This window comes from Aquarana catesbeiana, linkage group LG02 (genome assembly GCF_042186555.1).
Source record: "Aquarana catesbeiana isolate 2022-GZ linkage group LG02, ASM4218655v1, whole genome shotgun sequence".
NCBI classification, from domain to species: Eukaryota; Metazoa; Chordata; class Amphibia; order Anura; family Ranidae; genus Aquarana; species Aquarana catesbeiana.
In genome coordinates, this window is record NC_133325.1 from 572,917,827 (window position 1) to 572,939,815 (window position 21,989).

Here is a 21,989-nt window from a genome sequence, read left to right on the forward strand (position 1 = left end):
TGTAAACGGACACAAGTTCATTTACATCTGCCGCTCCAGAGGAGGTGAATGGAGGGTCCAATTGAGTCAGACCGATCTTGTGAAAGGGGCCTAAGGCTGCTTTCACACGGATGCGCAGTGCACCTGTGGCTTTCCTAGACTTGTATTATATCCTGCAGGTGTGTTGCACTTTCAGAAAGGGCACCAAACCCACAGGGGATAACAGAAGTCTATGGCTCAGTGCAGGTAACCACTGCAGAACAGATATACCCAAGTATACACTGAGATTTTAGTAATAAACTTACCTTTAATAACAGTCTTTCATTCAGGTATCGCTGGCTGTTGCGGTCACAGGTAGAGTGCATTTGGTGTCACTCCGCTTGTGACAGGAGTCAGCACTATACAGGAAGCATCGGCTTATGCAGAGATCTGCTCCACAGCCATCTGCTTCCTCTACCCCTGGCTTCACTAATGCTCTTGGATGGCAACCCGTGATCTGTGCTTGCCAACCTGCCATCCCAGAACAGGAGGTAACTGGCCACATCAGAAGGCTCCACGAGCCACATGTGGCCCCCAGGGCACTGGTTGGGCACCCTTGATCTAGAGGTTAACATACAAATATTTTTGTTAAAACCTCTAACTTTCTCTTGCACAAAATGCTCTGCTCTATTTATACTTTAATAATTAAAAAAAAACAAACAAAAAAAAAAAAACACAGTAGCTTGTTAGTAAAAAGGTGAAGCTGTAAAAGAGTTTGATTAAATCCTTACAAGGTATGTGGATTACCTAAAACAGGATTTTTTTCCAGCAAAACTGAAGCTTCACACTAGAGAATAGATTCACTTTCAAAAGAAAGCATGCCATGACAACCTGCTGATTGGAAAGGAAGCATTGTTGGAAAAAATAAACCCTCAGTTTACTCACACATCGAAAGTATGTTAAAGGAAAAGGCTTCAGAGGCAATAGATATGAGTAAACATACACAGATGTCTTACTCTCTGCTGTTCTCAGTTATCCTCCCATTCATTTTTGAAAATCTTGTATTAAAATGAACACATTTAGAAAATATCTTTCATTAACAAAAAAAAACTTGCTTTTCAAACTGTGGCTATATATTATTTTATTATTTTTGGCTATAAACAAAATAAACAGTGGTGCTGAAAGTGGCTGCAAGCAAATCTGTACAATTAAAAAAAAAAATTCACATTTACTAAAGGGCAAGTAGAAAATGAGGAGGCAATATTGGGGTAGTATAAAAAGACACTGTAAATACTGAAGTGAAATAGTAAACAGTCTTTCCATTCCCACATAACATTTTGTGGCCCTGACCTGTACAAACATCTATATAATATGAAAATGCTTGGCGGGAAGAACACTTAGGTGTAGCCTATTGCCTATGGTACAGTGTATGTTATTGTATTCACTTTATCCCAATGTTATAAGTTTATCAATTAAATCATCAATTGTATAAACTAGAAGTTTAATGTCATCTTTCTCACTCATCCGATGTTGACCATGTTTACGAAGAATGACATCTACGTCTGTACTGATAACACGGTCAGCAATCTGCAAGGACACATGCCATGGCACATCCTCATCTTTCATGCCATGGATGAGTCGAACAGGAGACGTTAGAGGTATAGGACCATTTAGTATGCAATGGTTTTCAGCTTCTTTAACAAATGAATAAGGTATGCTATAAAATCCAGATTCGCAATACTTTGAAGGTAATTTCCATTCCCCTGTTTCTTCAATAACCTTCTTTTCCTAAAAAAAAAAAAAAATAATAATAATACACTCAATTTATATCGTACATCTTAGAATGAATTACCAGCCAAAAAAAAAAAAAAAAAACTGCAAGTTAAAAAAGGCCTTACAACATTTCCCTTTGGATGGAAATGGCATGGATACATATTTCATCGTTTTACATGAAAAACAATGGAAATGGATATTACAATAGGTTTACCAGCTCAAAAGTGTTGATGGTAAAAAAAAAAAGAGCAGCATCAAAGATTATACATTCCAATGCACTTTCTACACATTGAGAATTTACAACTCCCTTAGCATGAAGAAGTCTGAACATACACATTTTGTACAGTACATCATGAAAATAACAGATTAAAAAAATATTTATATAAAATCACTACACAAACTAACGACAACATAATAAAACTACTTCCCTCCACAAGCCACAGAGAAGTAAAACATATTAGAAGGATACATACAGTGGGGACAATATTTGATCCTCTGATGATTTTGTATGTTTGACCACAAAGAAATGAAGGGTCTATAATTATTATAATATGCGTATTTTAAATGGTAAAGACAGAACGTCAACCAAAAATCCAGAAAAAAACACAAATGCTATAAATGGAGTTGCAGTTCAGTGATTAAAATAAATAAATATTTGATCCCGAAGCAAAACATGACCTAGTACTTGGTGTAGAATCCCTTGATGGCAAGCACAGAGGTATGACGTTTCTTGTAGTTGGTTACCAAGTTTGCACACATCTCAGGAGGGATTTTGGTCCACTCTTTATTACAGACCTTATAAGATAAGATAAGATTAAGGTGTGGAGCTATGCTAGGCCATCGCCATGACTTTAATGTGCTTCTTCTTGAGCCACTTCTTTGTTGCCTTGGCAGTATGTTTCGGGTCATTGTCATGCTGGAAGACCCATCCAGGACTCATCTTCAGTGTTCATGGCATATTAGAGATACCGTTCAGGATTGTGATGGAGAGCAGCAAAAATACTCACCTACTTTCATGTGTTGTTCAGTTGCTGTACGGATGAGCAAGCCTCATTGCTCTGTCGCTGCCAGAGACTGCGAAATGTTACCTCGCCAGCAATGGTTCACTCATCTGCTTAGCGAGGCTGCAACACATGAAAGTAGATGAGGGAGATTCACTCTCTCTAACAGTTCTGATCACCAGTGTGAATGAAAAGCTAGGGTAAATCCAAAATTTAGAGTTGTACCTAAAAGTGGAATAGAGGGGTAATCTTCAAATGATAACCATCTAGGGCTGGGTTCAAACTGTGCGGAGCTGCTCGGGGTTCGGTACGTCCCAGTTCACAGTTTCAGTTCTGAATTAGGTGCAAATTTTTGGCTGAATTTGGACCTGAAAAACGGAGCCAAAGACCAGCAGGACTCTGCTGCTGTGCGCTCCGCAGCCCCCGGAGATGTGTAAAGCCGGCTCGCAATTCCATGATGAGACAGATGGTATAAAAAAAAAAAAAAAAAAGAAAAAAAAATCCACAACATTGGTTTTAAAATTCCCCTATTCTCTCACTCAAAAAAAAAAAAAAATTTGCTTTAATGTACTTTAAAGTGGAGTTCCACCCAAAAATGGAACTTCCACTTTTTGGATTCCTCCCCCCCTCCGGTGTCACATTTGGCACCTTTCAGGGGGGAGGAGGGAGCAGATTCCTGTCTAATACAAGTATTTGCTCCCACTTCCTGGCATAGCTCACCGCGGCGCTTTCGGTGACCTATGCCACTTCCGGCGCCTACCCCTTCCTCCCCTGCTGTATTCTGTGGGACACAGAACACAGCAGGGACCTGAGATGACGCGCAGCGCGACTCGCGCATGCGCAGTAGGGAACCAGGAAGTGAAGCCGCACGGCTTCACTTCCTTATTCCCTTACCGAGGATGGCGGCGGCAGCAGCCAAGAGCCGAAGGACGGATCAGCTTCGGCTGCCGACATCGCGGGCTCCCTGGACAGGTAAGTGTCCATATATTAAAAGTCAGCAGCTGCAGTATTTGCAGCTGCTGGCTTTTAATATTTTTTTTTCAGCGGCCCGCCACTTTAACCACTTAAAACGGTTGTATACCCCGCTTCCACATTTTTACCTACAGGTAAGCCTATAATAAGGCTTACCTGTAGGTAAAATGAATATCGACTAAACCTGTACTGTTTAGGAGATATTCACCTTGCATGCAGCCGCTGACGTCAGCGGCAAATGCGCTCTGAAGATCCGGCAGATGCTCCTGGAAAATCAGAGCTCCTTGCCAGAAAGAGGACTCCCGCGCACATTCATGGGAGTGATGTCATCGTGTCTCTGGCCACTCACAGCACCGGAGCCGCGAACCCGGAAAAAACAGAGGGAACAGGTCAGCTCCCCCTGCGGTGACCGGGAGCCGATACCGGCGCTTCGCTCTAAGGTAAGTATTTCATAATGATCTAGTATGCGATGCATACTAGCTCTTTATGCATTTGCCTTCGTTTTTTTTTTTCTTTTTGCCGGCATACAACCGCTTTAAGGACCGAGCCTCTTTTTGACACTTGTTGTTTTCTAGCAAAAAAAAGGATTAACTTGTAAATTACTTAGAACCCCCAAACATTATATATTTTTTTTAAACACCCTAGAGAATAAAATGGTACTCGTTGCAATACTTTGTCACACCGTATTTGCGCAGAGGTGTTACAATTGCAATTTTTGGGGGAAAAAGAATAAGACCACAATCAAGTTAGCCCTTTTTTTTTTTTTTTAATTTTTTATAATTGTGAAAGATATTGTTACGGAAATGGAGTAAATGGATACCCAACATGTCATGCTTCAAAATTGCACCAGCTCGTGGAATGGCGACAAACTTTGACCCTTAAAAATCTTCAAAAGGGCGATGTTTAAAATTTTCTACAGGTTACCAGTTTTGAGTTACAGAGGAGGTCTAGTGAAATGGTGAAAACTGAACAGACGCAAAATTGTAAATATCCAAATGTCGCTAAAAATCTGAAGGTTTTCTTTTTTCCCTTTACAGCTTTCAGAATTTGTGAAAGACCCCCAAATTCAAATATTTTCTGAACGCATATGACCTCTAGAATAAAAAGGTGCTGATTTTTTTAGACCCCGCGGTATTTGAGCAAATGTTTATCAAACCAATATATTCGCAAAAAAATAATAATAATAATAATAATAATACTACACTACAACCATCATTAGTAGATAAAAAAAACACAGCTAAATTTTACAAAATTCCTGCTAAATCCCTACTAAATATAAAAGCTTACCCTGTATAGAGTTAACACATAACAAATATTTGTAATTTTTACATTGCGCCTTTTTTGCAAAATGGTTAAAATTTAACGTATGCAAAAATGTAAATATACAAAATTTCTCTAAAGATCTGAAGGTTTTCATTTTTCCCTTACAGCAGTCAGGATTTGTAAAAGACCCCCCCCCCCCAAATCATATATTTTCTGAAAGCATAGGACCAGTAGAATAAAAAAGTGCTACTCCACTATCCGCACAGGAATGCACTTTTTTTCCATGCATCCTCATACAGGCAATCCTATTTATGCCAATTGGGTTTGTTTGCCAGCCTCCCTCCCACCCCAAAAAAAAGGTTTAGCATCAGCCACCACTGGGTCTTACTAGGTTTTAGGTTTTTTACTTTTTACATTTTTTTAGTTACATTTTTTATTTTATTTATTTTTCTTGGGGGGGAGGGGGGTCTTTGGTGAGATACCAGAGGTCTAAACAGACCCGCATATCTCTTTTTTGAGACAGAGAAAGGGACTGAAGATAGTCCCTTTCACTGTAGCATTTTACTTGAATGAATAAGGAATCTGTATAGGGATTCCCAATTCATTCATAAAATGACAGTCCGATAAATAGTAACATTAGCGTTTTCTATGATCAGCTGTCAGTGTCAGTGGGCATATAAGAGCGATCAGTAGTGATCGCTGCATGCGCCCTCTCTACTACAGGGTGGGGCTTGGTAAACACATGTTTACCAAGCCCCAACTTCTCCCCCACTGCTTCCCACCCCCTCCGATCTCCAGAATGACAGTTCCCCAGAGCTCAGTGCAGGAGAACATATAAGCGGGGGGAGGAGAAGGAGGGATGCGCTCTGAGCAGGGATGGATCAGGGGTGTGGGGGCAGCACACACACACACACACACACACACACACACACACACACACACACACACACACACCTGGACCCTCCTCCCCCCCCCTTCAAGCCCCATGCAGCATCTGAAGCCGGCGGGAGTGGAAGAGGAGGGATGCCAGCTAATGATGGTGGCTGCAGGAGTCCAGTTTCCGTGGGGGGGGGGGGGGGGTAATCAGTGCTGAAGGGGATAGGAGAGGAGAGTGAGGGGGCAGTTATAGGTGAAAATTAGCGGCGGGAGGTGGAGAGGCAGGAACAATTCTGCTATAAGTTTATGGTCATTGATGTGACCATGAGGTTATAGAAGAGGTGGAAGGTAAGGTCTGTATGCCGTACAGACTTGGGCACCTGCAGACTTTGCTGTAGGCATACGGACCTGGCAGTGAAAGGGTTAAAAGAAAACGTTGGGTCATTTATTTCTATTACAAGGAATGTAAACATCCCTTGTAATAGAAAAAAAAAGCATGACAGGACCTGTTAAATGTGAGATCTGGGGTCAAAAAGACCTCCGATCTCACATTTACACCTAAACGCAATAAAAAAAATAAAAAATTTATTTTCCCTTTAAGACCATTGGGCAGAAGTGATGTTTGACGTCGCTTTGTCATCCAATGTTATGGAGCTGAGTGGGGGCCATCTTTCCGGTGGCTCCGCTAAGCGTCGGAGACGACCGGAGTGCGGTGGGAGGGGGGCCCTCTCCCGCCCCCGATAAAAGTGATCTTGTGGCGAATCCACCGCAGAGACCAGTTTTATCTCAAAGAGGACCGTCCGTCATTTCTGAAAATATCAGAGTTATGGCAGCTAGCTGCTGCCATAACTGAATTTAGCATCAAAGTAACGACGTCCAGCTACGGCGGTTTGCGGCAAGTGGTTAAACATAAAAAATACTTTATTGCTACATTATAATGGATACACTTACCTCTGATGGAAGTTGATTAAATGCAGTTACAAAATGATCCGCAGCAGGGGCGACACCGACAAGGGCTGCAATCTTTTCTGGACGAGCCAGTGCAGCAAGCAACATTAGCCATCCTCCCATGCTTGACCCAACTAATATCTTAAATAAAAAAAAAATATTAGTTTAATACAAATACAGTACATACAAAAGTCAAAACAGAATTCCACCCTAATAAAGCAGAACTTTTTTTTTTTAAAGGCAAACTAAAGAAAAAGAGGTCATTGCCCAACAGTGACTCACCCATCTTGGATCTTACTACCACCCCTCTTTCAGGTTGAATGATGGCAACATCATTCAACCCAATTCATGTGTGCCCAGGTTGTCATGGACATGCTCTCCTTGAAAAGTATCACCATATCAGTCTGAGTTCACAGCACAATATGTCAGGAAGCAATGCAGATATCATAACATGTGCACTGCTCTCTGCAGTACCAAAGACTGCCCACTGCTGGACAAGAGGTCAAAAGAATGAGGACTTGTGACAATGGATTAACTCTGGCTTGCTGTGAATTTGAGTTCAGACCACACCTGGGAGAAAGCAATCACTCCTGCACACTGCCATCCAATCAACTGTGGCCAGGGCATTCTCTGCCTCGTAGCTGAATGTACAAAAAGGGATGGGTATGCTTGTGACATCACTGACCTAATATATCACAAGCATCTCCGCCCCCACCTTCCCGCTTTGTGTACAGGTTGCTGCGGGCTGGGAAATACCTTGGCCACGACTGATTGGGTAGCAGTGGACAGAAGTGACAGCTTCTTTCCAGGTTTGGTCTGAACCTAAGCTCACATCAAACCTGAGCTCATGCTGACTTGTGATCAACAAGAAAAAGTGTAAATATTCTTAACTTTGTAACTTTGAGGTCATTGTACACCGGCTTTTACAAAATTTCTTGTGTACCAGAAGTGCTGCCTGTTTTCAGGAGGAACCTTTGTATAAAAACGTCAACATATACAGGTTTCATCAAACTCCTTATAACCAAACAAAAAACATGGCTGTTCTATCATTTCTTAAAATACAAACTGAAGCAATTCCATTAGTTACGGTACTTGGTCCAATCTGTTTCATAACTGGATTATTTCAAAGGGCTGCATGCTTTTCAAACACAGTGTTGTAAAATAATTATTTTTAAAGAATAAGATTTTATTGAACATTTTCCATGTTATACACTTGGAGCACACATACATAGATGAAACATCGAGCACTAGATTTGTAAATTGTTTGAGAAATAAAAGATTTTGTAGAAGAGATTCAAATATAAAACATCAGTTTATTAAGGTGTAAAAAGCAAAACATTTAAATAAATTGATCATAAATCTTTGCTGAACTTCGGTACACCGGTGAGGAAACTGTCCATCTCTTTGTTTAGGCTGATGTAGTAGAATGAACAAATCGATCTATTAGCCAGCAAAGGTAGAAATCATACAGACTGGAAAATACCTAGACCCCCAACATGATGTTTTACCTGGGGTCCTTCGGCCACGTCATCCAGAATAGAAAGTACATCTTTCTTCCATTTCCCTATTGTGCACTCTTTTATGCTTCCTTCTGAACCGCCACATCCTGTGTAATCAAACCTGAAAATGAAAACAAGGTGTGTGCTTGAACATGAAATAAAGCAGGTCCTGTAAATACTGAAAACATAAAAAATAGCCAGCACAAGACCCCCTAAGTCTATTTGGCAACCTCTTCCTATAAAGCTCACAAGTGGTTCCTTTAGCTGGCTATAGGCAGTTTGAATCTTAGCCGCTTCAGCAGGAACCGGTTGAGATTCGAACCATGTATGGGCGGGGATGAATTTACCCAAGTTGATCAAGAACACAATGGCTTTGGGGGAGGGATTCCATGTCAACACTGTGTTCATGGAGGAAAGCAATCAATTTTCTTTTATGGCCAGACTTCCTACCCAATAGGGAAAAAAAAATAAATAAAAAATAAAAAAAGTAGTCTTTTATTTTTATAACTGCTGCATCTTGGCTGTCCTTACTACTATAATCTGAATAAGCCCACAAAAATCCATTGTGCAACCTGAACAGAAAATAAATGGAATGGATGAATAAATGTTTCTGCTGCATGTCAAAACTTGCCTGTCATAATCAAAGTGATTAAGTTCTACAAGTCTTCTACTTGAATAAGCAATGCACAACTCCAGGGATGAAGTGCTGTTAACACACTTCAGGAAACACTGCAACAGTGCCATGTCAGCAAGCAACTTGGTTTAACATAATTTGATTTTCCCTTGCACCTAACCCAAGTAGGACACTCAAGACTGCCTCTGGGGAGGGATGTAGTCTCTTTCCAATCTTTTTTGTGCAATTTTATTCCCTCAAAACAAGACCTTATTTCACACATATTTCTCGCTGTAGGGGGAATGTAGATCAGAGGTGATAATTCTGACTGATTATAAGTAAGATTAATTAGAACGCAGTAGTCCCAGGGTATGCATAACTACACAATCTGCATAGAAACGTCACGTAGACGGCAACAGATTTCCCATGTTTGCTGAACCATAGGATTGGGAGTTGTTCGTTCAAGACAGCCAGGCTGGCCTTGCACAATTAGGCAAAAACCAGGAAAAGACATTGATTTAGTCCTCTCCATTCTCAGCATCAACCTCTAAAGAATTTCCAAAGTACGCCTTAATATTAGAAGCAGAGTTGGGGTGACTAGTGCAATCAGAAGACCTAAAGCGTATTTGATTTCCAACCTCAGAATGTTCCATCACATTCAGCAGAGTTGGTAAACTTCTAAAAAGGTGGTAGAAATACAGTACTATCCCCAGCCTGGTTTTCAAGAGTGCTCATAACTGGGAAACTCTGTCCACATCTGGTGGGCCTGCCTTAAAGTATAATGGTTTTGATCCCAGTGTATTTTACATCATTTGTTTTAAAACAACTTTTTTTATTTGAATATTAAAAGAATCACAGGGTTTTAAACATTTTAACGAAAAAAAAGTTTTGAAAACAGCTGATGTATTGCATTTCTTGAGGTTTTAAATTACCCCAAAATTGCATATAGTATACAGTACAGCAGTCAGAGTGCAGTGTTCAGTACTGCACAGATTTAATTTGTAAGCAGTTAGCAGCCCTTTATGATGGTGGTAAGTGTTCCTTCAAATGTTGGTGATTAGTGGCGAGTGCCCCATACCACTGGGGGTGGTCATTTTTTCCCCTTAACACTGGTAATCAGTTCATATGCCCCGTGTGTCACCTTGCTGCTCAGTGAGCATCAATGTCCTCCCCTTTCTTGATGATTCGTTTTTTCCCTCTTAGGTTTGTGGTAAATGGGAGCAGTTTTTCATGCAGGATCAGGCAGGAGATCACAAGCAGTAGAAAAATGAAGACGATTGTCAGCAGCGGAAGGGGCAGACTCTCACAAGCTGAGTTTACATTTGTGAATCATGTGATCGGCCATCACAAGGCACAGATACACTCAGGTCAAAGACAGATTCATTACAGACTTTTTAATGAGCACACTGGTCACCCATGCCTAGGTTCTGCAGTGCCATTTATAAACGGCACTACAAAAACAGACATCTCCCCAGCAATTTTTTTACAATGCAGCCATAGGAGGTGGTAAAGAACGAAATAACGCCCTTCTGAAAAAAACAAGACACGGAGTGCAACAAACAACAAGTATTGCCTGATAACATAAACGTAACAGCCAAAAAGTCATATCACAGGTGAAACTGCTTTCTACAACGCAAAAGCAGTATATCTCAAACCATGGTACTGATTGACAATACTGAATGATACCCTACACAGATTCCAAGAAATCTAGACACCCTTAGTTGAGCATCATCTTCCAGATATTTTTGATCTTGGTTCTTTGACTCTAGTCTGGCAAAATACAAAGTCTACATGCTTCTTTGGATTTTTCTTCCCCATAGAAAAAGACCCCAGCCCCCCGCCCCTCTTCCTCCTCATCCTTCCCCTTCTCCCCTACCACTCCCTTCTATTTTAACCCACCTTTTAAAACTGCAACACCTTTGGTCTAAGCCCTGATGACCTGCCCAGTCTTGGGCACCACCCTTTTGTAAACTGCGCTCGTTACACATGTTATATTAGCAGAGGTCACCAATCCCTGGGCCATTGACCGGTACCAGTCTGTGGCCTGCTGAGGACTGGGCAGCGGGACATGAGTGATGACCACGGTCCCAACAGGACTATCATAGACCTCCGTTGCCACTCACCTCCTGCTGTGCAGCTGTGTCACTGAGCCCATGTATCTTATCCTGAGTTTCCCACCCCACCGCTGATGTCATCCTTTCAGCAGGGCATGGGGAGGAGCTGGAGATCTGCTCTGAAGGGCAGAAGTCGTTCATATTAACAAATGGTTAACATGTTCATTTTGGCAGCTCCCGCCCACCATCCAGATCTGCAGCTCCGAGGAGAAGACACACGGCTGAAAACTGCCTCTATCTTGCCACAGGTAGGACTGTGCAGGGGAGGCAGAGACTGAATTGGGGCACTGTGATGGGGCAGTAAGAGATGAAAGGGGGAGGGGAACATGACTGCAAGAGGCACTGACAAGGGGGCTGTGGATGCTAAGGAAACTGTGATATAAAGGGGACTGCAATGTAAAGACACTGAAATCATTACAGTGCAGCCCCCATTACATCCCCGTGCCCCTTTACAGTGCAGCCCCCGTTACATTCATGTGCAGGGTACTGAACTGTAACGTGAAAGGTAATGCAGGACACTGTAGGACTGCTTTCAAGGGGGAACTGTGGACACTGTTAAGGGGGTTTGTGGTGTGAAGTGGGGCTAAGAACACACTCCGTTAATATATCCAGTCCACCTCCCTGGTCCCTGGAAAAATGTTGGCTGTTACGAAACTGGTCCCCGATACCAAAAAGGTTAGGGACCGTTATATAGGATTCATTAGATTGCTAAAATATTGAACCTGCATGTAATGCTTGACCCCTGAACTAAATCTGTACTGCCAAGCTTCTATCTTGAACCAGTCAGAGTGGCGTTAGCAACTGACTTTTATAGTGTTACTATTTTTAGTTTGGTAAATGTCTGCGCTCTTTTTAAAATAAAATACTACACCAGACAGCCTAGGTAAAAACCACCTTGATGTGTATTGAGTACGCTATCAAATAACAGAACAGCAGGAATGACCAGTGCATGGACAAATGCTTTAAAGTCCTAAAATGTGAGCAGTAATGTTAGTTACCGGATGAACGAGTGACCCAAGGATTTGCAGAAATCTTCGAGTGCCATTGCTTTATGACCATTCATGTCTGATAAATAACCAGGCAAAAAAATGACTCCAGGACTTTTGCCTTTATGCTTGTGGTAAGCCAATTTAGGTAAATCTTGTCGCACTAGAAGCTGAGCTGATGACTTTAACCTGCAAGCTTTAGTGGAATAAAAACGGTTAGGTAAAATCATAATCGAAAATTACAGCCAATTCAACAAAATCATTTTTTCCGGTAATGAAAAGCTGTTTTGATTGCATTAAATAAATCAGTGGACACAGATAAAGAGAACTAAATTTACATGCAAATAACTTTTTGGCCCTTGTACCTCAATTCTCAACAATGATACTTGAAAGTGATGGATGGTCTCAATGATCAACCATTCATGAAAAATACAGATTTATGTGTATATAACATTAGTTAACAAGGTTTCCAGGTCTGCCGACTGTGTCCACATGCAGTTTTCTTCTTCTGCTTCTACATTTATATGTTCAGAATGAATTGCCAAGGATTATGGCAGATTTACTTAAAAGTAAACCTGTTATGAGAGAATAAGGTAAAATATTACAGTAGGCCTAAGTGTTGAACCCTTGCTGTCTGGGGAGGAAGTGGCACTGCAAGGGTATTTTTGTTCACACTCGTGGGATGCGGGAACCCTGCGTGTTCCTGCATCGCACCCGACTCGCAAGGCAGTTTACACTGCCATACGTGAACTACGAAGAGTGTCAATACAATGTTAACGACACCCCCATTTCAGCTCGCATATCGCACTGCGAACTGACAGTTCGGACATGATTTAGATCGCATGGGAGTGAACACCCATGCGTTCCGATTCTGGCGCGGACCAAAAAAAAAAAAGGGTCCTGTGCGAGTTTGGTCCGAATGCGATGCGAATTTAGCCATACTATCTGTATGGCTGAAATCGCATTGCATGGACATCGCACTGCAGTGCAAATCACGTGCGATCACACACTTGTGTGAACCGGCACTTAATCTCAAAGTTTAGCTTTAAAGTAATTATATGATTCAGTTACTTTAACTTGAATGTTAAACAGATTTTCTAATTTTTGATTTTATTTCTCCATCCTTGAAATCAGGGACCTCTGCCTTTCAATATAAATGCTAAACCGATGTCTCTGATACTTCAAAATGTTTTGTCAAGCCTTTCCAAGCTCGGCTATTGTGTCATCGTGGGAATGTTTGGATTAATACGCCTGTGTTTGTATTCTTCATGCAAATAGGAAAGAAAAAACTGCTACAAATATCAGCTGAGAAAATCTGGAGCACAGTTTTGCCAGGGGCATCAGAACTCAATTTAGTTTCAAAGATGGATAAAATGTTGAGGTTCCAATTTTCTAAAGCAAATGTAATTCTGCTTAATCTACTATCCCTTACTGTATTTCACTGGACATGTTATAACATGGCACTGTCAAAGTGCACAAATACCATTTGCCCATACCGTTAACCCTTTCACTGCCTTGCCCTGTGCTCCATTTTTCATCCTAGATTACCACTTCATTTTTTTCAGATTCTCCCTTTTTTAACCTTCTTTCCCTTACAGTTTTCAGATTTGGAAAAGACCCCAAACCATACATCTTTTCAAAATATAGGACCAATATAATAAAAAGGTGGTGCTACGGATTTTCTGCATCCCATGATATTTGTGCAAATGTTTATCAAAACAATATTTTCAATAAAAATACATCATCGTTATTAGCACACAAAACAGAACATAACTTACAATTCCTACCAATTCTAAAAGATAAAACTGCATTAAGTTAAATAACAAATAACATTAGACTTTTAAGATATAGAAAGATTGAAGACAGAGTCCTCAACCTCCTCCTTCTCTGTAGCCCTGCACTTACTACTGAACAGAAAGAGGTTTGTACAGAGCACTTCCCGTTCATTCAAGAGCTGCACAATTCTGGCTAAAACGGGAATCACAATTTTTTTTGCGTGGAAGATCACGATTCTTGCGGCATCACATCATCTTTCACATAAAAAAAAAAATTAAAAAACGGGCTAACTTTACTGTATTTTTTAAAATTTATTAACCACTTCAGCCCTGGAAGATTTGGCTGCTCAATGACCAGAGCACTTTTTGCGATACGGCACTGCGTCGCTTTAACTGACAATTGCGCGGTCGAGCGATGCTATACCCAAACAAAATTGACATTTTTTTCCTCACAAATAGAGCTTTCTTTTGGTGGTATTTGATCATCTCTGCAGTTTTAATTTTTTGCGCTATAAACAAAAAAAAAAAACAAAAAAAAAACAAAAACACAAAATTTTGTACTTTTTGCTATAATAAAATATCCCCATTTTTTTTTTTTTTTAAAAAGCTATTTTTTTTTCTCAGCCAATATGTATTCTTCTACATAGTTTTGGTAATAAGAAAACGCAATAAACGTATATTGATTGGTTTGCGCAAAAGTTATAGCGTCTACAAAATAGGGGATAGAGTTATGGCATTTTCATTTTTTTTTCCTTTACTAGTAATGGCGGGGATCTGCGATTTTTATTGTGACTGCGACATTATGGCGGACACATCGGACACTTTTGACATGACTGACAATTATACAGTGATCAGTGCTATAAAAATGCACCGATTACTGTATAAATGTCCCTGGCAGGGAAGGGGTTAACACTAGGGGGCGATCAAGGGGTTAACTGTGTTCCCTGACTGTGTGTTCTAACTGTAGGGGGAGGGGAGTGACTATAGGAGATGACAGATCGTGTTTCCTAGCTATTAGGAACGCACGATCTGCATCTCCTCTCAGAACAGAACAGGGATTTGGGTGTTTATATACACACACACACATGTCATTGTTCTGCCTCTCGTGCCCGCGATCGCTCGTGACCGAGCATCAGCACCCCCGCATACTAGTAGCATCGCATACTAGCTCATTATGAAATACTTACCTTACCGATGCCGTCAATCGGGGGGTAGCACACCATTGACAGGGCCGACATCTTTCCCAGAGTTATTTCTGGGGTCGCGGGGTCCAGAGCTGCGATGACGCCACTCCAGCGTATGCTCGTGGGAGCTGCCAGCCACGGCACAGGCCCTGAAGAAATGGCACGAGCGGGCCATTCCTTTAGTGCGCATGTGTCGATGACGTCGGTGGCAGCGCTTATAGTAAATATCTCCTAAAACAGTGCAAGTTTAGGAGATATTTACAGTACCTACAGTTAAGCCTTTACTTCCTCTTTAAGTGGTTAAACTGACCTAATATACAGATCGAAGTTAATTTATTTGATCTAAAAGAACTAAATTATACTTTGTTTATAGTTCTCTCCCAGCGCTGACAATGTTGTGATAAACTTGGCAGGCTACCCGTTTTGTTTTTTTTTGGGGGGGGGGTTCACAGCTGTCAGCTGTGAGCAGAGAAATCTGCACTGAATCGAGAAAATGCTGTGTTAAGATCGTGAGGGGGGTTGAATCGAGATTGCGGTTTAACGATAAATCATGCAACTCTGGTACACATGCATGGCATGTTTTCCTATGCACACCAGAGTGCTCAGCACTGAGTGCTCCTGTGTTCACTCAGGAAAGGTAAAGCATAGGTAATTCTGAAAGACATATTTACTGATCCCCTACTCACCATCCTGAAGAAATTCTCCCCTGCAGTCTTCTCCCTTCCGCAACCCATTGTCTCTGCCAGTACAGGTAGGGGGGGCAGCAGCAGGAATTGGAGGGTGGGCACACTGGACACAGCAGGTTTGTGGAGGGGAGATAATTGCGGCTACACGGCAGAGAGGCTTAATCACATACTGCGGGCGTGGTGGTGGTAGCAGCAGACACATTTTGCTATGAATAGTTGCCATCTGCAGCTTATCAGCTAAGCTTAGTGAGAAGTATCTTGGGGATCCCTTTGTTAGAAGATTATGGTCTCCGAAGTAACCATGAGCTTTTAGCAGAGTGAGGAATGCAACTGATACAAGTCCTTCAGAGCAGGTGGGCCCAGGTGTAAAAGACTCTTCTAGGTATGCCACAATTTCTGTGATTCCTGTACTGACTCCGCCTCCTGAACCTCCTCCTCTCAGCACCTCTGTACATCAGAAGGCAGGCTCTGTGAAACGTGTGACAGCAGTGCCTACTCACAGGGCATAGTGTATATGTGTCACAGAATTCAAGGAAGTAATGTAGGAGGATCTTCACAAAGTTTACAAACTTCAAGATTTCTCAGATGAATAGGAGTAGGCTAGGAATAATTGAAATACAAATGTGGAAATAAAGATATGATTTGACCACAGCTACATTTTAAATAGGGATGCCTAACCACCTCAGCTACGGGACAGTTTACCCCTTCATGACCAGGCCATTTTTGCTATTCAGCACTGTGCTAATTTAACTGGTAATTGCGCGGCCATGCAACGCTGTACATAAATTAAAATGTGTATCTTTTTTTTTTTTTTTTTTTAACAGAAATATAACTTTACCTGGTGGTATTTGATCACCACTGGGTTTTGTATTTTTTGCGATATAAACAAAAAAAGACCGAAAAGTTTGAAAAAAAACAATACTTTCTACTTTCTGTAGTAAGACATATCCAATAAAAGTCTTAAAAATATAAATTTCTTCATAAATTGTGGCCAAGATGTATTTTGGTAAAAAAAAAAAAAAAAAACCCAATAAATGTATATTGATTGGTTTGCGTGAAAGTTATAGCGTCTATAAACGTTTTTATATGTTTATACTACCAATGGCAGTGATAAGCGACTTATAACTGGACTGCAATAGTGCGGCAGCGACGACTGACATCACCAGTGACACCAATACAGTGATAAGTGCTAATTCTATACACTGTACTAACGACGCTGGCTGGGAGTAGGATTAACATCTTTCGGGGGCGATCAAGGGTGTTAAATGTGTGCCTAACAATGTGTATACTATATGCTACTTTTTACTAAAAGATCTCTTTGTTTCTTATCCCTGCTAAGCAGGGATAAGAAACAAAGAGATTGTTCCCTCTGTACAGAGCTTGTGTTGACTTGGGCTTTGATTGGATACAACCAATTGGCAGTTCTCAGTCATGAAATATTGGCTGGGACCTGCTAACAGACTGCTGCTGTGTACAAGCAAGTAGAAAATACTGCACGCTGATCTCAGCTACGGTGCAACAAAGGGGGTAAGAAAAATCTGACTTCACACCATAGGAGGACAACTAGGAGGTAAGTGAATACTTGCTCATTATGGGGAGAACCCACCCAAACATGGTTCTGCTTTCTTCAAATGCGGTTTTCCTCTAATACTTATATCTGATGTACTCGGCTGTGATTTATTAGGTTGAGTACACACTGGAAGTTCTTATTTGTTTAGGCTGAATGAAAAAAAAAAAAACAAAAAAAAAAACAAAAACAGATCGCCGTACTAACACAAGCAATGTTATTGTGGTGATCCCCCCCCCCGCTGTGCCTTTGTGTTCTGACAGGGGGTCTCCCCCCCTTCCCCCGCCAGAACACACTAATCAGAACTGGCAGCCATCGGTTGCTAGTGCTGATCACATGAGGGTTGGATGTTGGTTTTTCAGCATGCTCATGCGACAAAAGCTGGTCGTAAGACTGGCTTCTGAAGGACAGACAGCTGTACACACGGGCCAAAAGTTGGCCTGTTTCTACCGAACCGACCATTTTCGGAGGATTTTTGTTTTTTAAGTTTAAAGGGGTTGTAAATCCTCGAGATTTTTCACCTTAATGCATTTTGTGCATTAAGGTTAAAAACCTTCTGTAGTGCAGCAGCCCCCCAGAGCCCCCGTTGTACTTACCTGAACTCCATCTTTCCAGTGACTAGAATGAGCACAGCAGCTCCAGCTGCTGTTTTGGGTCCTCATTGGATAGATTGATAGCAGCGGGAGCCAAATCCAGTGATATGGGAGCGAGGCCGAGTCTTGCTGTCTGTGTCAAAAAGCAGCTCTCCTTGTGGGCACTCGAGAAGGAGGAGCCAGAAGCACAGCTGAGGGACCCCAGAAGAGGAGGATCGGCCCGCTCTGTGCAAAACCATTGCACAGAGGCGGTAAACATACCATGTTTGTTATTAAAAAAAAACCTTTACAATCACTTTAAGTTACATTATTTAAAGTGGAGTTCCACCCAAAAGTGGAACTTCCGCTTTAAGGCCTCCTCCCCAGCTCCTGTTTGTGAAACTGAGCTTTTGGGGAGGACGGGGTGCAGGTACTCGATTTTGACAGGTATGTAGAAACGAGAAGGTCCTGGACTGCCGTACTCCGTAGAAAAGGCATCTTTATTGTGAAAAATTAGATAAAATCCAACATACAGTCAAATCAAACGTGGACAAAACAGGGATCAATGGCTAACGTGTTTCACATCGTTTGATGCTTAGTCATAGCTCATTTTGACAGGTACCTGCTCCCACTTCCGTTCCAGTCTAAGCTCTCCCTCACAAGGTCTTCTGGTACATGACAGGTCCTACAAGACTTTGGGACCAGTTGCAGAGCGCAGCGCCGCTTGGGCATGCGCAGTGCGCACCCGGTTGTGAACCTGTAAGTTGTTGCAGCCGGGTGCCCATAGTAGAGATACCGGCGCCACCGAGGGAGGCCATGGAGAGAACACAGTGTGGGAGAGTGCACCGTTGGATCATGGGACAGGTGAAGGGCTGTTTATTAGGGCCCCTTTTACACATGTGCAACCTGAAATTCACGAGATTTGAAGCAATGCCTGTGTAATCTTGGGGTCTGTGGACCTCAAGTCCCATCAAAGTCAGACCAAAAGTAGTGCAGGGACTACTTTGAAGTCGCACAGATATGAACGTACTCATTGAAAATCATGGGGTACAACTTGTCATGCGACTTTGCAGTCCCAAGTTGCAAGGGGCCTAAGTCAGCAGCTACACTTTTTGTAGCTGCTGACTTTTAATAAACAAAAATATGGCTGGAACTCTGCTCTAAATTAGAACAAAAGCCAAATGACATTGGTCTGTCAAAGTTGACAACTTCCCGGTGGCCTCAGAAGAGCACTCAAACTTGCCCAGGCCCATCTCTAGTGACAACTCAGAATTTGGCATTACCTTTTCAGTGTAGCCACATGTGAGGGCCGCGTTCTGCACATTCCCGCTGGAGGCAGCCAAATGCATGTCAATTTGGACACAGCCTCTGCTCCCCATCTGATGTCTGTGTGGGTGCATGGCTCTAAATGCAGTGTGCTTCGGGGGCCGTGCACCCACACACATCAGAATGGGAGCAGGGGCTGTGTCTGTGAGGCGGATGCAATGGACATGAATGAGACTCCCTGCAAAGGATACCTGGACAGCTCTGTGAAGGTAAATGTGGCCCTCCTTGGGTGTACAATATAGTAGGTTTGACAGGCACAAGGTTAAATGGAGAGAGGTTTAATCCTTCGTCAATCTATCCACCAGAAAAAAAGTTTTGCCTTTAGTAGTTCTATAATCTGTGCATGAGAGCTCACTGATTAATGTATTGTGTGTGATGTACATCGCATTCCATAAACACGCTGGGGGTTATTTACTAAAACTTCATGGTACAAAATCTGCTGCAACTCAGCATAGAAACCAACTTCCAGGTTTTACTGTCAAAGCTTAAATGAACCAGCTGAAGTTAGAAGCCAATTGGCTACCATACCCAGCTGCACTAGATTATCCCCTTGGCGCTGACTGTATGCAAATTTGCGTTTATGGCTGGAAGAGGTAAACTTGGGGTGATGCCTACAGCTGCAGTCATCACCCTGGTACAGTTTTTTTTAGAGCGGGCAGTTGGCTTTTTAGTGACAACAACCGATGCGGCTAAAAGCCGTTCAGCTGTTATCCCAAGGAGCGGGAGGGGACGTCCACCCCCCCCCCCCGCCCCTCCCGCTGCTCTTCCCGGGCCCTCACTCCCACCGGTAGTCTTGAGCCACCAGCCTGCGCATCCGCCGCCTAGTCTGAGACCCGAACAAAGCCGGATTCAGCTCTAATCGGGTCTCCGATGTAAAATCCCGAAAGCGACGTCACAACGTCACTTCTGGTTTACTCGGCTGCCAATGGCGGCGATTTAAAGAAAAAAAAAAAAAGATAATATTCAGAATCACCGATTTTGGCATTCTGAATACTTAAGTGTAAAAGAGGGATTTGGGGTCTTTTAGACCCCCGATCCCTCCATAAAGAGTACCTGTCACTGCCTGTGACTGTGACAGCAATAAAAGTGATCCGAATTTTTATTTTTATTTTTATTGGGACAAGGTAAAAAAAATTAAGATTTTATTTTTTATTATATATAAATGTATTTTTTTTTTTTAAAGCACCCCCAACCCCACGCAGCAAAGAAAACGCATACGTAAGTCGTGTCTGCAAATGTAAATGGTGTTCAAATCACACGTGAGGTATGGCTGTGATTGTCAGAGTGAGAGCAATAATTCTAGCAAAAAAAAAATCTCCTCTGTAACTGTAAAGCGTTGCCTATGGAGCTTGTTAGGTACCGTAGTTTGTCGCCATTCCACAAGCGTGCGCAATTTCAAGACATGACACGTTAGGTATTTACTCTGTGTAACATCTTTCACATTATACAAACAAGTTGGGCTACTTTTACGTTTTTTTTTTAATTCATGTAAAAGGGCCCCCCCCCCAAACAAATGCATTTAAAAGACCGCTGTGCAAATACAGCGTGACATAAAATGTTGCAACAATTGCCATTTTATTCTCTAGGGCCTCTGCTAAAATATAATATATGTTTGGGGGTTCTAAATAATTTTCTAGCAAAAATAAATAAATACAGGATTTTAACTTGTAAGCAACAAATGTCAGAAATAGGCATGTTAAGGATTATGGGTGCAGAAGTGATAATAAATCTACCCCACTCTCTACAAGTGTTTGGGGCATCAAAATGGAAATCACACCAAGATACTATAGAACAAAAAGCTGTTCACTTCATTAGGCAAGAAAAGTAGGTTTGGAAGAAGTGGAGGTTTTTATTACTATAGTAAACAGACAACAATGTGAGAAGACCTGGCGGAGAGCCAGCAGCACCTCATTCCCCCCACACCTCCATCCTGTGCCATCACAGCCCATACACTATACAGAAGTTATCAGCACTGATTACTGCTCTACCATGTGACAGCTTCCAGCGGATTGCCAGTACCACAGACAGACAGGGGAGGGGCGCTCTCACCTTGCGGGTGTCTGGTGATGTTTGGTGGCAGCAGTAGCCCTCCCCGCGTGTACATTGCCAGCGCCCAGGTGCGAGATATACGCAGCGCTCTCGCCGCCATGTTTACTGGTGGCAATGCCAAATATCTCTCTCAGCCCCGCCCCGTGACGTATCCGGAAGATCACCCCCCTCTACAGAACTGAACTGTGACAGAGGAGTGCGTAATCAGCTGAATCACGTGATACGAGCCCTCTCATGTACTGCTTAGAAATTCAACTGCGTGTTGTGTGCAGTTGGTACAGAAGGTTATGACTGGGGCCTATGCTAGGAACGGAATACAGCTTTAGCTACATATCTTTCATATGGGGTCGCTAAAGCAGTAAGCTAGCTAAGCCCCTCCTACCCAGAACTCCATACTTGAATGAGGGGGAATTCAAGTACCAACTTGTAGGAGGGGCTTAACCAGCATGCTCTAAAAAGGGGAGGAGTCAACACGTAGCTACTTAAAGCGGGGGTTCACCCACACCGCAAAAAAAAAAAAAAACATTAAAAGCCAGCAGCTACAAATACTGCAGCTGCTGACTTTTAATACACGGCCACTTACCTGTCCCGGGGTCCAGCGATGTCGGCAGGGGACGCCGAGAACCCGCTCGGTTCTCGGCAGCTGCCGCCGCCATCCTAGGTGAGGGAATCAGGAAGTGAAGCGTTGCGGCTTCACTTCCCGGTTCCCTACTGCGCATGCGCGAGTCGCGCTGAGCGTCCCTAGTGGTCCCCGCTCTCTCCTGGGAGCTGTGTGTTCCCAGCAGACAGCGCGGTCGGGACTGGAAGAGGCATAGACTCCCATGGGA

General features: G+C 42.5%; 1 protein-coding gene across 1 annotated transcript; it reads right to left on the reverse strand.

The window, feature by feature from the left end:
• Positions 1 to 1,264: 1,264 nt before the first annotated feature.
• ABHD10 (abhydrolase domain containing 10, depalmitoylase) lies at positions 1,265 to 21,319 on the reverse strand. Its single transcript, XM_073616100.1, has 5 exons — positions 21,163 to 21,319; positions 12,016 to 12,199; positions 8,300 to 8,411; positions 6,795 to 6,932; positions 1,265 to 1,746 (listed from the first exon to the last, which is right to left on the reverse strand). The coding sequence occupies exons 1-5, from the start codon at positions 21,260 to 21,262 to the stop codon at positions 1,405 to 1,407; spliced, it is 876 nt and encodes a 291-aa protein (XP_073472201.1). The 5' UTR covers positions 21,263 to 21,319; the 3' UTR covers positions 1,265 to 1,404.
• Positions 21,320 to 21,989: the final 670 nt, after the last annotated feature.

What these genes read in the sequence shown, in the direction of transcription:
- ABHD10 (XM_073616100.1), bottom strand. Translation starts at nt 21,262, where the DNA reads ATGGCGGCGAGAGCGCTGCGTATATCTCGCACCTGGGCGCTGGCAATG. An exon ending in TTGGGTCACTCGTTCATCCG is followed by an intron (nt 8,412 to 12,015) that starts GTAACTAACATT and finishes TTTCATTTTCAG; the next exon opens with GTTTGATTACACAGGATGTG. An exon ending in ACGTGGCCGAAGGACCCCAG is followed by an intron (nt 6,933 to 8,299) that starts GTAAAACATCAT and finishes TTTTTATTTAAG; the next exon opens with ATATTAGTTGGGTCAAGCAT.